General features: G+C 37.3%; 1 protein-coding gene and 2 long non-coding RNA genes across 10 annotated transcripts in view; 1 reads left to right on the forward strand and 2 right to left on the reverse strand.

The window, feature by feature from the left end:
- The window catches only part of LOC114299145 (uncharacterized), an 86,129-nt gene that overhangs the window by 21,896 nt on the left and 46,670 nt on the right, over positions 1-17,563 (reverse strand). For 2 of the 8 annotated variants that reach the window (XM_082912676.1, XM_082912675.1), the window contains 4 exons: positions 13,538-13,711; positions 5,335-5,540; positions 5,118-5,235; positions 4,919-5,018 (listed from right to left, as the gene is read on the reverse strand). In XM_082912676.1, the coding sequence (XP_082768802.1) occupies positions 4,919-5,018; positions 5,118-5,235; positions 5,335-5,540; positions 13,538-13,711 (598 nt within the window). Of the gene's footprint in view, positions 1-4,918; positions 5,019-5,117; positions 5,236-5,334; positions 5,541-13,537; positions 13,712-15,483; positions 16,597-16,876; positions 17,241-17,563 lie in introns of those variants that run through there. The other 6 variants (XM_082912678.1, XM_082912679.1, XM_082912680.1 and 3 more) reach the window with 6 other exon arrangements.
- LOC145816731 (uncharacterized) lies at positions 891-4,202 on the forward strand. Its single transcript, XR_014358815.1, has 2 exons — positions 891-1,321; positions 1,364-4,202. It is a non-coding gene; the product is annotated as an uncharacterized LOC145816731 (long non-coding RNA).
- LOC145816730 (uncharacterized) lies at positions 3,065-4,433 on the reverse strand. The gene is made up of 2 exons (XR_014358814.1): positions 3,602-4,433; positions 3,065-3,564 (listed from the first exon to the last, which is right to left on the reverse strand). It is a non-coding gene; the product is annotated as an uncharacterized LOC145816730 (long non-coding RNA).

Here is a 17,563-nt window from a genome sequence, read left to right on the forward strand (position 1 = left end):
ACGGAACAACCTAATAAGCCAACTATCCTATGCAATATATCTCGCGACAGAAAGCCTCAACCAGAACTACATTCCTTTTGCATGCAGCTGTGGCCAAGTGTCTGAATCTATCGGTCATAGTTTCATGGCTATCTTATGTAGAGCTCAATTAGGTTTTTTCAGTGTTCTCGTTGAAACATGCGCGCGTAGTCCTTGCTTTTGGGGACATTGATCCGAAGCTCAAGTATAGTCTGTGTGCCGCTTTTATTCTCCACCATGACAAATCAATTGATTTGATTTAGGCATTGCTCTTTCCTTTGTCCTTCCCCCTGAATTTTTCCCTATCACTAGTGGTTATTCCCAATCTAAAGCACACGTCTTTCCTCGAAACAGAATGCAAACTAACCATTTTAGAATGCTCCACAATGGAGAAAAAACATGGTGTTATCTACAAATTGAAGATGAGAAACTGAAATCTTAACCTAGCCTCTCTCCTTAGTCCTATAGACTATTCAACCCAAAACATCAACCACAATCGTGGACAAAAAGGAGAATAAGGGTCACCTTGTCTTAGATCCTTGTTGCATCTCAATAGAAGAAGGCTAACCATGAATCCATTTCCTCCATCTAACTCCAGATCCTTTCCTATCCATAGAAAAATGAAAGAAACCCCAATCCACATGATCATAAATTTTCTCAAAAATTAAATCTTAAAAAAAACAATTTACACGCCTTGAGATATATAATCCTACTCCACTATCTGATTGCCACCAATGCTACATCCAAATCCGACAACCCCCAACAAAAGATTCCCTAAGAAACAAGTATAGTGTCACCTGAAATCATCAATCTCCTAGAAATAACCATATATGCTATATTATATGAGAAAGTAACTAAATAATAGGCCTAAAATCCCCAATCTTCAAAGAATTCTCCTTCTTAGGAATCAAACATATGAATGTAGCATTTGTACAAGCATTGACAACTCCATTTTTGAAAAATTTAGTAAAACCCCTCATTAAATCAAACTAAACCTCAAAATGTCCCAACAATTTTGGAAAATAGCCATAATAAAACCATTTGGACCTAGGGAGTTCTCAAAATCAAAATCTACGTTTAATTTCCATTTCATCAAAAGGCCTTTCCAACCATCTTGTAAGAAATAATGTATAGAGAAAGAGAGAGAATAAATTGTATGTATTATTATTGATTGATATATTGATGTTGTTATAATTACAATGATTCATGATTCCTATATATAGAAGAGGGTGAGTGTGTAGTAGGTAAGAAGTAGGTGAAGTGGAGGTGGTAGTGGTGTAGTGGGTTAGGTTTAGTGGAGTAGGTGAGGTGGTAGTGGTGTAGTGGGTTAGTTTTAGTGGAGTAGGTTTAAGTGGGTGTAGTGGGTTAGGTTTAGTGGAGTAGGTTTAAGTGGGTGAAGTAGGTGATAAATTTTAACAGCCCCCCGCAAACTCAAGGGGGATAGGAACTAGCCAACTTGAGTTTGGAGAGAGTTACAAAACAAGAAAATACATAAAAATAAAAGAGGATAGGTGACACTGTATGGTCGTGTCAGACCATTGGTGAAGACACTGGATGGTGGTGTCATAACGTTGTAGAGGACACTGTATGGTGGTGTCATAATGGTGTAGAGGACACTGGATGGCGGTGTCAGACCGCTGTAGAAGACAGTTTATGGGGTCATGTCGGACCGTTGTAGAAGACAGTTTATGGGGTCATGTCGGACCGTTGTAGCAGACAATATGGTGACAGTTGTTGTGACAGTTTACGGAGTCTTGCTGGACCCTTGTAGAAACTAACCGGAATCAATGTCGGGACAGTTTACAGAGTCTTGTCGGACCCTTGGAAAAGCTAACCGGAATCAAATGTCGGGACAGTTTACAGAGTCTTGTCGGACCCATATAGAAACTAACCGGAATCAATGTCGGGACAGTTTACAGAGTCTTGTCGGACCCCTAAAAAGTCGCACCCTCAAAAGGTGTGCCCAATCTTTCAAAAGGCGTGCCATCAAAAGGCGTGCCCAATCCATAAAAAGGCATGCCATCAAAAGGCGTGCCCAATCCATAAAAAGACGTGCCATCAAAAGGCGTGCCAAGTTGTCGGCGAGCGCCGAGCGGCTCATGATGCGCGTGTCTGCCTCTTCGTCAAGGTCTTTATAAATCGAAGCGGAGGCTGAGGCTGAGGCAGAAAACCCGCTAAAAAACTCTGAAAAAAACTCTTCGTGTTGCTGAGAGAGATAGTTCCTTTTGCTGAGAGAGTGTCTCTAAGAGCTGCAAATCTTGAAACACTCTGTAATACTCGGTTGCCCAGAAAATGGCCTCTTCGTCCCGTAGTCTGCTCACTCTCTTTCCAGACCTCAACGAGTCAACAAGAGAGATAACTGGTGCGGTGGCCCGTGAACCTCAACCAAACACCTCTGATTTTGCTCCGTTGAACTTTCCGATGCGGTCGGTGGAGCAAAAAATGGCGGTGCAAACTGATATTGAGGCCAATCAGTATACTCTGAAGTCATGTGTGGAGACCATGACGGCGGTCACAAACTTGTCGCACCGGCTGCAAAGTAGAACAAATGAGGTGCAGCAGCTAAACGCCCAACTGGCTCTGCTCCAATGCATGTATAAGGATGCGCGAGCAGAGATAAGTGTGCTAAAGGCAGAAAACAAGGAGCTGAAGCGGAAGGCCACCGTGATGTTCCGATTTGGAGGTCCACCATATGCTGCAGTGGAGGAGCAGGGAGGAGGCAACTTGCTTGGTGGTCGAGGAAGCACGGAGGCAACACCGTCAAGGACCGCCCAGGACGGAGGCAAGAAGAAAAGACCGGCGGAATAGGCGAGAAGAAAAATCCCACTGTTCCGATTTGTGTTGGTTGTGTTTTGTTTTGTTGTGTTTTTTTATTTTTATTTTTTTTATTTTTATTTTTTTTTTTATGGTGTAAAATGCTGATCGGGGTTGATCCCCGGCATGAAGAAATAACAAGTTTGTAAAATGTTGTTTTTTTTTTTTTTTGTTTTTGTTTTGGGAGTGTTTTGTTGAAAAAATAAAAATAAAATGAAAGAAAACAAGGGAGAAAGAAAATAGATAAAAAATATTTATAGATGGATTATATGAAAAACATCAGTGCGATTGTTTCAAAATAAAGTGGAGTATTTAAAAAAGAGGAAAAGTGACTTGGAAAAAATAAATAAAAATAAGTGATTTTTGAAATCAAATGGAGGAGAGAGAGGGACAAACCCATGTGATAAAGTGGAGAGAGAGTCGGTGAGTGGGGTGCAAAAGGTGAAGGAGAAATGATGGATTGAAAATGGTTTGGGTCAAAAGTGGACACTGTTAGTGGGGAACATGAGTGCATTGATTATTTGATATAATAATAATAATAATAAAAATAAAAAGTTAGAACAGTTGGAGAGAATGAGTGGAGTATGGTAAGGGTTTCATCCAAAGCCAAAATTCCTGCAGCGAATCACTTCGCAAATCCTAGTATGAGCTTTTTCTCTTTCCAGGCTTATTCATGAATTTCCTGGTGATTTCAAGAGCCTCTGGTGGCATTGTGGCAGAGAACACCCCAACCTGGATTTTGGGTGACAGCAACTGAGAACACCCCAACCTGGATTTTGGGTGGCAGCAACTGGAAAATATCATAGATCTGATTTTTAAAAACCTCGTGACAGCATTTCATCAGCTTCATCCAAGACAAACATTTTGATGTAAACAGGGCGAAGTGATTGTCTCCGCAACATGTCAAACACACGACCAGGAGTACCAACAACAACATGAACCCCACTGGAGAGAATGCGCTGATCTTCGCGCACACTAGTCCCTCCAACACAAGCATGAACCTTCACACTTTGCTGGGCAAGTTCAAGAGTGGGTGGAAGAACCAAAGCTTGGCACTCAACCAAGCTATAATCTAGCTGCTGCAGAATTCCAGAGCAGAATGTTGCAATGTTTCCAGTTCCAGACTGTCTCGTCATATGAGGTGAAGAATTCTTCTCCATCAGCCTCACACATGACTACAGTTGCACAAATCTTTGTTGATTTTATCAGCGGAATAGGTTGAGGTCCGGCGGGCGGCTAAGGTGAGGTTGCCGCCCGCCGGAGAAGCGAAAATACTAGGTTTTAAACCAGCTCTGATACCATGTAAGAAATAATGTATAGAGAAAGAGAGAGAATAAATTGTATGTATTATTATTGATTGATATATTGATGTTGTTATAATTACAATGATTCATGATTCCTATATATAGAAGAGGGTGAGTGTGTAGTAGGTAAGAAGTAGGTGAAGTGGAGGTGGTAGTGGTGTAGTGGGTTAGGTTTAGTGGAGTAGGTGAGGTGGTAGTGGTGTAGTGGGTTAGGTTTAGTGGAGTAGGTTTAAGTGGGTGTAGTGGGTTAGGTTTAGTGGAGTAGGTTTAAGTGGGTGAAGTAGGTGATAAATTTTAACACATCTAGCTTTATTTGCCTTCTTCCTTCTCCTTTTTACAAATTCACTTTAAATTTTACTCCGCTTTCTCCTTTTCCTTTATTTAGCACTTTACTATCCTTTTACCTCACTCCTCCTAACCTTAAATCCTCCAACTCACAAGCCCAACCCATGGCAATTTACTATCCTTTCACCTCACTCCTAACCTTAACAACTCCAACTCACAAACCCAACCCCTTTCCTTCCTAAAGCATTCAACCTAGCGTACTAAGACTACGAGACTGGCCAAAGCTACTGTCCACGACTAATCAGTAATGACAGTTGCCACAAGAAGCAACAGATCTTCAAGTAAACCTTTTTTCCCTTTTTCTCTTCTTCTTTTTTTTTTTTTTTTTTTTGGTTTTGTTTCCTAATAAGCATGTTTCTACGTAAACTCTAATGAAATACTTATCACAAGCATTTTAGATTTAACATGGAATCATAAATTCTAAATCTCATACTAACCCATCATAGGAATCAACTTTGTTGCCTGTGCTCGAATTACCAGTTCTTCATCTCCAAGGAGCTTCAGCAAGTGGTTTGCTATATCTTGCCTGCAATAAACCTGAAGAATAGCCAAGGGGGTAAAGACATGCAATTTATCAAAAGGCTTATTGCCATCAAAAGCAACCTTGAATCACATTAGACTGGAAAGTATATTCACCGAATCTGGTGATATATGAAATAGTTCTGAAATAACATCAATGGCATTCCTCCTCTGTAAAACAGCTCCAGAAGCAAGACGCTGTAGAACTTCCTCAAGGCACTGGTTATCTGTGCTTCTGGTAAACCAATGTTTAGCAGTCAGATTTGAAAAGATAAAAATCTAGAACATGAATTACTAATGCAAATGAAAAAAATTTAAAAAGGAAAAAAGATACATGGAGCAGTGTTCCGCAATGAGTACAACAACAGCCCTAGCTGTGCCATCACGTTCATCTAAAAGGTGTAAGAGCAATGGTAATACAGCATCCATCTTTCTAGTATCAGTGAGACTGCTTCCAGCCAAGGAAGAATTGCTTCTAAAGATGACTGCTTTCAAGATGCAAACAGCGCCATCAACCACATCCACATCAGCACAGTGAAGCTTCAAAAAGAGCCAGGATGTGAGTATGAATATAAAGCATACAACCGCCCCAATAAATTTGAAAACACAGAATATTGATTCATTCTCCTTGAGTTGTTCAAATTATCTACATCCTATTAGTGCAGCTCATGGTATCTAATGCAATCAATGTATCCCAGGAAATAGAAGAAACCTACACAGTTTTCTACTACAACTGAGGGTGGCAAAGGTTACTTGGTCAACCAATCCACAATGGCTGTAGACACGACCTTAGGGAAGCATATGTAATCAAATTGAGCCAAAAATTTCAAACAAACCAGCATATATTGACATCAAATCAAGCTTGTACAAACTAGACACAACTGTTTGTCGTACGCTTTAAATCATGCAATAACCTTTCTACATATGAACATTATATACCTGTTACCTATGTAGCACGGACACGTCTCCTAAGGCAACGTTTGGGTGTCGGACACGGACACGCGTCGAACACGTGTCCGACACTCTACCCTACGTGTCCCTTTTTTTTTTTTTGAATTTTTGCAGCCGGACACTCGTTTGGACACTGTTGGACACGCTATGGACACGTTATGGACAGAGAGGGAGAGAAACCCTAACCTGTTGCAGACAGAGAGAGAGAGAGGGTGAAGAACCTGTTGAAATGGAGCCCTAGATCAGGTATGTTCTTCGATCAAGTGTCGTCTTCCTCGTCTTCCTCTCTGTGTCGTCTCCCTCTCTGCTCTCTCTCTCTCTCTCTCGCTATGGGGTTTCGGCGCCCTCGATCGACCATCGATTGACCATCGATCGCCCTCGTTTGACCATCGTTTGACCATCGATTGACCATCAATCGCCCTCTCTGCTCTCTCTCTCGCTAAAATTTTCGGCGCCCTCGTTTGACCATCGATCGTTGTATTACATTATATACTAATAATATATATACATATATATATTTATATACTAATAATAATAGTATATATATTATATACTAGATATATATTTGAACAAACATTTTTTTTTTCTTTTTTTTTTCTTTTTTTTAGATATTATTATTTGTTTAAATAAATTATTTTTATTTATAAAAAAATTTTAATTTGTGAATAATATTTATATTTTTTAATTTTACATATAATAAATAAATAAAATTATATATATTGAACGTGTCCCCATCGTGTCATGTCTCTTATTTTTTGAAAATTTGCGTTTTTCCGTGTCCGTGTCCGTGTCTGTGCATCATAGCCTGTTACACATAGAAAACTATATTGGTTATGAAGTGAATTGACACTTGAATATGATATAAAAATAGAATATCCATTTCTTTCTAACAAGGAGTATAATAGTGATTGACCAATCGGACCATGGACCTGCAAAGTGTTGTCTTGTCTCCAATTCCACAATTCACATCAATTAGGATTTAACAAGGGCATGTTCTCACTGAATATCTCCCAGTGAATTTCTTTCAAAAGTTTGACATAATATTATTTATTTTCCTCAGTTTACCACTCAGTGACAATTATATAACAGTGGCCCACTGAAGTCAAGCAATTTCAAATTTGGCCCAATTTTGAGGCCGTTAGACATTGTGGGTGATAGAGATTAGAGGCGATCAGTCGTTGACCTCTTGGAAGATGGTAGACACTTCAATGGCCTGAGATCACCAGAGATGGAAGAAGAAAAGACCAAGGCAAGCTTAGAGAGGAAAGGGGTGGCAGTGAAAGACCTTGAACAATTAGTATATGCCATGTGATTCTTGTTGCTCTTGTTGTGTTATTGTGGTTGCACTTATGATGCCGTTATATAGACTCCAGGAGTATTGGAGCCCAAGCAACCTCAAGACAAACAGTGAGTTCTCCTCGACTCGACAGGAGGGTGGTATCAGCCCTACTAGATGTGTCCTATGATTCAGATCCTTGGTAAGGTTGCATCATAGGAGCTGCAGCTGTAGGTATGACATCTTGAGAGAGGCGTATCATATGTGCATCAGATGTAAGTGTAAGGTCAACGTGCCTTTCTCTAAGCCAGGTCAAAAGGGGAGCTGTCACTGTAGGGAGACAGCTACACAACCTTGACGATCCCGAAGTCTTAGCCTCCAATCCACAATCCTCCAATAATCCCAAGGGGGGAGCGCCTAGGTCCTGCTCCCAACCTAGGTAGCCAAGAGGGTGAGTGTATGGGTGAGCCAAGGGCTCGTCCTAAGCAGCTAAGTAAACATAGGTGAGCCAAGAGTCCAACTACGTTGCTATGGAGCTGGGGTGAGTGGGTAGAGAATATATTTCTTGAGTTATGAAGGGCAATGGAGAGCTCTAGGTGAGCCAGCTTTATCAAAGTGAGTTGTGGCATTGTTTTCATACTTGGTGGTGTGCATGCCCCCGCTTAGGCTAGGCATATGACCCCGACTCATCGTGGTGCATCAGGGGTCTGCCACATGGATGTGTGGTGGTGATGACATACTCATCGTGGTGCCTCAAGGGCCTGCCACGTGGATGTGTAGTGGTGCTGACGTGACGCCCGTAGGGCTCGCCACGTGTCAAGCATAAAATAGATACCCACAGACATAACTGTCAGAATCTTAAGATTCATAATTTGAATCATTCAATTCAATTCGATTGTGAGCCCTTTTCAATTTAAATGCATAGGATAAACTCACATATTTTAATGAATATCAATGAATCTATGCATGTCATGATACAATTGTACGACTCACAATTCTGAATCAATTTATGTGATATGGTAACTTGTCAGTTTTGAGGTTAAGAGTGATGTAGTTAGAAATAGTGGTGTAGTTATGTCTTAGCACCATAAGAGTTAGTTGGGTCTCTTGGCCTATAAATAGGTAGGTAGAGTCTTGGAAATGTAGTTGATGATATTTTTACATTGTATTTTGTGAGCATGAGAGATCTTGTATCTCTAATTGAGATTTTCTCTCTCTAATAAAATTCATTCCTAAATTGGCTCCATCAAAGAGAAGGTTCTAACTAATCCAAAATTGAGCAGCAAGTGTTAATATTCATAAATGCACCAAACTGTAAACCTAGACAAAGCATACCAAAAGAAAGGATCAACAGATTCCATGAAACATTGCATATCTTCAATGACAATCAAAATAACAAAAACCTTTAGACATGGAGATCCACACAGTAACTTGGAAAACATCTTCTATCCAACAAATACTATAAAGACTGATAGATATTAAAAACACTCAGTTTTTCCTTCCAAAAGAACCCAACAAACAGCAAACACCAAATCCTTCTGTATCCAGCATCCATTCCCATTCCCAACTTCCATCCATAAATTTTTAGTTCCTATCTTTTTCTTGAAGAGTCTATCCGTGAATTTCAAGTTCTTATACTTCTTCTTCTACTTCTTTTTAACTAAGCTTGGCAGAGAACAAGCAGTCCCCAAAAACCATCCTCATTTCTTAAAAAAAGAGAATAGAGAGAAGAAGAAAAGAAAAGAAAAAAAAAAATACATGGTTTACAGGAACCTGCAAAACTTGTACAATATCCAACTTCATAAGACTGCCACAAGGGAGCAAAGATATAAGCGATTGACATATAGAGTAGTTAATCCTCAAAACACAACACTTCTCAATTTTCAAGATGGCATCAGAGAAAAAAGTTCTAAACAGTTAAATTGCTTACCATTAGGAGAAAATGAGATTGAAACATGAATCCTACCTTCTTTACCTCGCACACACAAAAAGACCAACTTCCCATACTTAAAAGCCATTACTCTTAAATTGACTATTGTCACCACAATTTGGAATGAGAACAATTCCAAAGAACCCAAAGAGGTTCCCTTTCACAGACTACTCATTCCAAATCCACAAGCAGATGTTAGAACTCTTCTTGTCTCCACTATGAAGTTTATTGGCACACTTCAGTCCTGTACCATCCTAGTTTATGATGCAGAGTATACGAAGCTCAAGGAAGGTTAAATTCAAAGAAGTAATGATATTTGGACATTAACTTGATTTCAAATAGAAAACTATATTTCTAGTGTTACTAGAGTATTATTTTATGATTATTTTCATATTTTCTAGAATTTTTTGGTTAGGGGTATTTTGGTAATTTTAACATTTGCTGACACGGGCTGAAGGGGTCACCCATGGGTTGTCATGTGGGTCAAGTTATTTAAATGGTTTTTATTTATGTTTCTTATTTAGTCTTAAATTGGTTTTAGAAGTCAACATATTTTAGTAGTTTCCTTTTTTTAGTTAAAGTTGAAATAGGAAGTTTTTAAAATCTATATAAAATCATGTAATGCTTCTAATTTAGTAGAGTTAATATTATATAGAATATTCAGAGACTTGAAACTTTCTTATAGATTGTGTGATACAATCAAACCCTAAGTGTAATGCCTAAGGCCTCTAGGAGTGATTCCTAGAAACCTATGAAGCACGGATACTTCAAATAGGAAGACGTATCCGTATCGGATACCGATACTCCTTAAATACTTACGGATATGTATCAGATACTTACTAAAAGTATCAGATACTTCTTAATTAATTTTGAAGTATCGGATACTTAGTTTTGAAGTATCGGATGCTCCAAGTCACATATTATCGGATACTTCTTAATTAATTTTGAAGTATCAAATGTTCAAAGTCACATATTACTCCTTTTACAAAATTATAATTGTATCATTTCTTGCAAAACATCATAATATAATATAATTGCGAGGATAAATAGGATATTTTTACAATACTTTGCTTAGTTTTTTTATAAAAATAACATAGTAAGCTAAAGTAATAAAATTTATCAAATTGACATATCTTCATTGTATCATGCATGTCCCCTATAACTACATAGAAGTAAGGATTAATAAGATAATATAACAATAGTTAAATTAACTATCAATAAATAAATAAGCAAATAAACTTGCACATTTGTTACCCCATACAAATTTACACAGACTCTTTAAGCAAATACACTTGCATGTCCCCTTAAACGCTTACCCCTTTATTACCCCCATACAAATTCTTCAAAACCCTATATTCTTATCTATGTTACACAGACTCTTCAAAATAAATCAAATACCCGTGTCGGGCATCCAACACTTGGACAAGAGTATGGGATATGTGTCGGATACTTCTTATATAATTGTATATAACACTATTGTTATATGTACATATTATTGTGTAATTGTTATAAATATCTTTTTAACACTATTAGAAACATACAACACCATTTTATCTCACATACTTGATTAAAAATATAAAAATATGACATTTTTTTTCTAAGTCCATGTATTCTTAAATTTATGAGTTGATGAGTCCGACCTGTAAATACATACCAACACCCAACACCCGTACCCGAGTCCATGTAACATAGATTCGTATTGCGTTTTCGGCTATAAAACCTATTTAAAATCAACCCCAAAAGCCTAATTTGTTGCTGTCTCTACTCATCCTACATCAGTTTATCAGCTATCTTGGATCACTCTACCTGTCAAATCCAAGTTCCTGGTTAATCTTGCATCACTCCATTGGTACACACCAATCATCCCTGAAGTCACAAAAAGACTATGTGCTGGGAAACGAAAAGGCGTTGGACAGAAAAATTGAAGATTCTGTAATTTTATTTATTTATAAGTTTTTTAATTTAGGGATTTATTAGGTTAGTGTCCTATTTTGATAAACATAACTAGGGTTTTCTAAGTTCCCTATATATGGCTTTATGGAATATTTTTAGGTTAGCTATGGAATATTGATATTGGTTGTGGCCGTTTCTGTGAGATTAGGGTTTTGACCCATGTGCTTCACTCTTCTTATTCTTCTTAGAACTTTTTATTTTTCTTTGGATCAATTCTCCATAATTTCCAGTTTTGGGATCAATTAGTTTGTTGAATGAGTTTCTTGATATTTGTTCAGCATCACTATGTGCCACCAAAATCCCTGGTTTCTTTGTGTTCAGAATCATTTACTCTTGGTTTCATCCTTCTTGTCCAAATCCAACCCACGGTTTTACATGTTGCACAATTCATTTCAATATGGATGACATTAAACATTATGCACACATCTTCAAGTTCCTGTACCATCTATCTATGAAGCAGAGGGTGCGGGTACAGGTACTAGTACGGGTATGGATACTAGTACGTCAATGCGGCAAGACCTAAAAAAAATAGGAAATGAGTATAGCTAGGGTACGTCAATAATTTTTTTATTTTTTATAATTTATAGTTTGAGATTCAACCTACAAATCAAAGTTCAATACCAAAACTAAAAGGAGAAATTACAAAACAAAAAGAGAAATCACAATTTAACAATACCAATACCAAAGCAAAGTTCACAAGCTATGTTAATGCCATTAAATAGGAGAAATTACAAAACAAATTTTCATTCCAAAAGCAAGCTAAGCAAAATTTAGAAACTTCAAGTTTCAATTTTTACTTTCATTAACTTCATCATTGAATAATACATCTTTCATATCTAGCACATCAAGTAAAGAATTTGTAATTCAAGGAAATCAGAACTCTCTGATAAATTAAACGTATCTCCACCAATATTCCATAACTTGATGCACCCCCGATGTACCCATCCGTTATCCACAAAGTACCAATGGAGTACCCAACTGCCAAAAAATATATAACAAGTACTCGGTACGTATTTTGAATACCCAGTACGCATGCAGCCCTATTGGTACACATACCAGTACCCGGTAAGTGCCCAATACGAGTACAGCATCATTTTCGAAGTACCTGTGCTTCATAGGCCTCAATCCACATTTACAGTTTGTAGTAGTATATCCATCCATCAATACAATTCAGCAACAACCAGCATGCTTATCAAAACCTCACCTTTGAAAAATGATATCTTTTTGGGTGATTTAAGTTTCAAAAATGATATCATATAACACTAAAGCAAGATTAGGAAGCAAGCTTGTTCTAATCTTCATAAAAACGTTAACTCACCATATTTTGTACAGCTAACAAAATTTAAACCTCTAGTTGTCTCTTTCTTTTCTTCTAACTCGAGGGCTCATAAAAGATACAATGAATTACTCTTGGAGGCACTGTTATACATAGCTCATTTTCCAGGAACTTTGTTTTTCAGTATTCACTGTAATGCTCGCACTCTGTAAAGCCCACCACGCTGTTTGTCATTGATGTTTTCTTAAACTCAAGCTACCTACCAATGTATGGTCCTCTTAGATTGCCAAACTAAAATTTTCTGTTAATGGCCCAAGCACTACCACCATTCTATTAGCATTTAGTATTTTTTCAGTAAATTCTTAAATAATATCAATGTAATTATTTCAAACTTGCCCGCACTGAAACTCAAGGATTGCATATTCTTCATTTAATCAGTGTCTAGCATCCAGAACACTCCATCCTTCTTTTCCACCCTTCATTGTTTCTGTTTACATTTCATTATATCGTATTGACCCACCATCACCTGTTTAAACTAGTGCATCCATCTACTCCCAACACTGCGTTTGAATGTAGGTGTAATGTCAAGAAATACCTCCTCAGTGAAGATACGATCAACCACCACTAACATGTACCAATTTGATTTTTATCACAAATTGGGATAGGGTCAATAATTTTCAAAGGTGTACTAAATTAAGTGGCTATTTTGTTCTCTACCTCCATTGCTCAACAAAAAGTGCAATAAGGTAAAATCAAAACCAGCATCACAAAGATCAACACAATATTGTTAAAAGAATCTACATGAGTAGAAAAAATTATGATTACACGTGTTTGATTCATAAAAAGTTCAACTGTTCAACTACATTCACTGTCCCTCAAACAGCTATTGAAATAAGAACTGACAAAAACAAAACAAAACAAAAAAAGAAAAGAAAAGAGATGGAATAGGCATGGCAATGCGTTAATCAAGAAACTCAAAGCCATTTATAAGAAGTTTGGTCACATGAAAACTTTGAATGTTAAAAGCCATTTATAAGAACTTTTGTCACATGAAAGCTTTGATATCTATTAGGATGTAACGAATGCAATTTGATGATTCTAATAAGAAAATTACTGCAGCATATCTATTTAAGAATTTGAACAATAGCTACCTGTGATATGAGAACACGAGATATCCGCAGCCCATCTTCTGACATTGCATTTTCAAATTGCTTGCCATCAAAACGCCCCAATAAAAGGGATAGACAATTTAGGAAAAACTTTATAGTCTCTACTCCACTTTCTTTATTCTCAGTATGCTCTTCAGTGTAATTGTCAGCATAAAACTGCATATAAGGCTTATCAGCAACTGAACTTCATCAACCAAAATCATAATAGTACACATGTGATAACCTATGAAGCACTGGTGCTGGTACAGATACCAGTACGGGTACAATACGGATACGCCGATACGCTAAAATCTAAAAAAAAATAAGGTACGGATACAACTAAGGTACGTCAAATATTTATTTATTTATTTTTATTTTTTAAAAATTTATAGCTAAACATCCCACCTACAAATCAAAGTTCAAAACAATAGTACCCACCGCATACCCCCAACTTCCCCAGACCGTATATGATGTACCTAGTATGTACACGACGTACCCGATACACGCGTAGCCATACCAATACGCATACCCGCACCTAGTAAGTACCTAGTACTTGTACAGCAATATTTTTAGAATACCAGTGCTTCATAGGTGGTAACATTATATTATAAAATGAAATCTGATTGCCTAATCTAGGACATCAAGTAAGTGACACTAGATCTTCAGATCATAATTAATCATATCAACTACAATGTCTATCACCAATTCAGGATCGTGGTTCAGTGCCAATGCCTCGCTTTTCCCCTTTCTTTGTTGATATCAATTCCAAGTAGAAAAATTGGAATCAATAGTATATAACAAAAACAAGACACATAACACAAGAGCTTTTATTTCCACACATCACTTTTCTCAGTTCACACACCATTTTTAGTTCAAATATCAAACAAAGCTATATGGTTCGGAAATCAACTTCTAAATGAAAATATATGGTTCGGAAATCAACTTCCAAACTAAAGTTGTAGCCGAACCATCAGTTTGGAAGTTAATTTCCAAATCATGTAATTTTGGTTGGAAGTTGATATCCAAATAATTATTTATATAAAAATTAAAAAAATTAAAAAAGAAGAAAAAAAAAAGTGTGAATTGAGAGAAAGTGGTGTATAGAAAAGCTCCTGATAATACTATATACCATGGTTGAATGGTAAAATTTCTCTTTGCCAAGGAGTGCCGGTCCCCATTAAATCACTACCTAGTGTTGATCCTCGATTCCTTGCTAAAAGAGGTGCACAAACAATGGCCTTGTTTGGCAAAGGCTACAATTGGTGGGTTTAGGCTAAAATTCACAAAAAAAACAAAATAGGCTAAAATAGCTAATAAGACAAAATGTCACATCAAATCCATAATCATTTCACTTTTTCTCTCACAAACATCACATTCAACTACAAAAAAATCCAACAATCTTCCCAAACACAAAGAGTATGTTTGGTTTAGCTTTGAGAGATGAGTTTTAGAAAAAAAATTCCAAAAAATTGTTTGGTTTGAGATTTTTCTCAAAAAATTTCCAAAATCACTCTCTCTTACACATCAATCAATCACTTTTTCTCTCCCCTCTCTCCTTCTCAATCACTTTTTCTCTCACACACATCTACTCAATTACAACAAAATATCAAATCATCCCAAACTCCCAAACTCCAAAGCTACTTTCAAAATATACAACCAAACAAACCAAAAAAATTTCTAAACTCTCTCCCCAAATTTTTTTTCAAAAACAAACCAAACAAGCCCAAAAATTTAAACCTACTAAAATAGTTAAAAATTAAAATAGCCTACTAAAATATAGCCAACTTCCCAAACAAGGCCAATACCACCTTTCCATATTCAATAAGTTAGTAACATGCTTTAAGAATGCAATCAGCTGGCTGGATCCTTGTATGTTGGTAACATGCCAGCACAAATTTTTCCAAAGGTTTTAAATACTGTTGTAGAAATTGCTGAAAGAAATTACCTACATTGAAATGCATTCCAGTCTGCATAGAATGCCAGAACTTATACAAGATAGTGAAATTCCATCAAGTGGCTGAACACAGACACCAACTCATTGTCTACACTGTAAGAGTGGATGCGACATGACATAGCATGCTCTAAGCACTACATAAATGTCTAACACCTTGAATCCACAGCTAACATTTTTATGGGATCCTTACCAAGAACCACACCCACACCTAACGATTTATACCTGATTAGATGCAACAAAGATTCAATGAGTAGAAGAATATGAGCATTTGGGAACTGGAAAAATCTAGTCGAATCATTGCAGGGATGAGGAAGGGATCTGACAATTTTGTGCTGAGTCAAGAAGCATGTTGGATTCTCAGCAGGTCATGATCATAGATGTTGATTTGACATGAACTTTTTGGCCTTGGGATGTTCAACTTAAACATGTTTTCCCACATATATTTGGCACCAGCACACATAAAGCTGAATTTGTGACATATTTGTGATGAGATTGGAGTCCTGGTGGCATGACATCATTGGATTATTAGGGCTGTTCATTGGACATCGTAAAGAGAGGGGCTTTTGAGCAGGGTTAGTGTGTGCACCTGAAGCGAAGGATGGGAACAAGCAGAATCGATTTGTTCCAATTTTTGGCCCTGCACCAACCATCGAATGGACCATGGACTAAACAGTCACTCCAATGCTTCCCCCACCCCAGCACAAGGTACATCTTGTGCATATGGGCTACTATAACTATCCAAGAAGACACACAAAACTCAAAGGATAAACAAATCCACCTGGTGAATTGCCAAGCCACAAGTCCTATGACACATGAGTGGAATCCTCTAAAAAGCCAAGGTCATGATAGGGCAAGAGGGCCCACTTGGAGACTTGGAATGCCAGCAAGAAATGCTAAGGTTGATAAAAGTTGGCCTACCAATAAACCCAACCAAACCAAACCTTAAGTCCTATCAAATAGGGTTGGCTACATGAATCATTCTCCACTTGACTCCGTCAACGGCCATATGGTTAGTCAAATTTAAGAGATTTATTTCTCTATTTACTACACTAGCTCACATCAATATAGGTCAGCCCCTTGCACTAACACTTCTATGTACTGTCACAGTATTGTATCTCTTCACATCTGTTGGTCTCCGTCTACGTTACACGGACTCGTTCATTTTTGGGAGGTACCCGTGTCGACACGACACGACACGGGTACGGGTACGGGATACGTACGGGATACGGCCAAATGAAAACGGCTACGGCTGATTGTTTTCTATAATATTTTTGTTACAAAATTTCTTTTTTGTTCTTCGTTTGAACAGGAAGAGAGTAAGATCAGAAGAAACAAACCAACAAAATACAAAACTTCACAACATGATTTGAAAGGAAAGGAAAAGAAACCTGAAATGTTGAAGCAAAGTTGAAGGCAGAGCTCACCAGAAAGCTGAAGAGTTGAAGTCGCCAGTGGCTTAGTTCAACCTTTTCTATTTCGTCGATGCATTCCCATGATTTTTGCTGGGTCTTCTGTCATTCCGATGCATCTTCTGGTGCATATGTTCAGAAGCTTGATGAACTTCTCTTCCGATGAATTTGTGGTGTTCCTCTGTTTTTTCTTTTTTTTCCTTCCTCTGGGCTGATTCATCTTCCTTGAAAATACTTTATCGTTTGAATGAAAAATGGATGAAAACGTGTATTGGAACTTGGAGAGAGAGAGAGAGAGAGACAGCAGGCAGGCAGGCACCACTTTTTTCCTATCATAATACATGTTATATATTAATATTTGAATAATGTTATATACATGTTATATATTAATATTAATATAATCAATTGATAAACGTGTATTAACATGGAAAATTTATCCATAAGTCCTACTTTTTGAAAAGTTGAACCATTTAGTCTTAAAAAATTTTTTATGCTTCATTTAGTCTCATTTGCACATCAATCTAATGTTTGAAACATTAATCTGATGTTCGAAAATTTATCCATAAGTCCTAGTTTTTGAAAAGTTGAACCATTTAGTCCTAAAAATTTTTTTATGCTTCATTTAGTCCCATTTGCACATCAATCTAATGTTTGAAACATTAATTT

Source organism: Camellia sinensis, unplaced genomic scaffold, assembly GCF_055761805.1.
Source record: "Camellia sinensis isolate YWXY unplaced genomic scaffold, ASM5576180v1 Unanchor4, whole genome shotgun sequence".
NCBI classification, from domain to species: domain Eukaryota; kingdom Viridiplantae; phylum Streptophyta; class Magnoliopsida; order Ericales; family Theaceae; genus Camellia; species Camellia sinensis.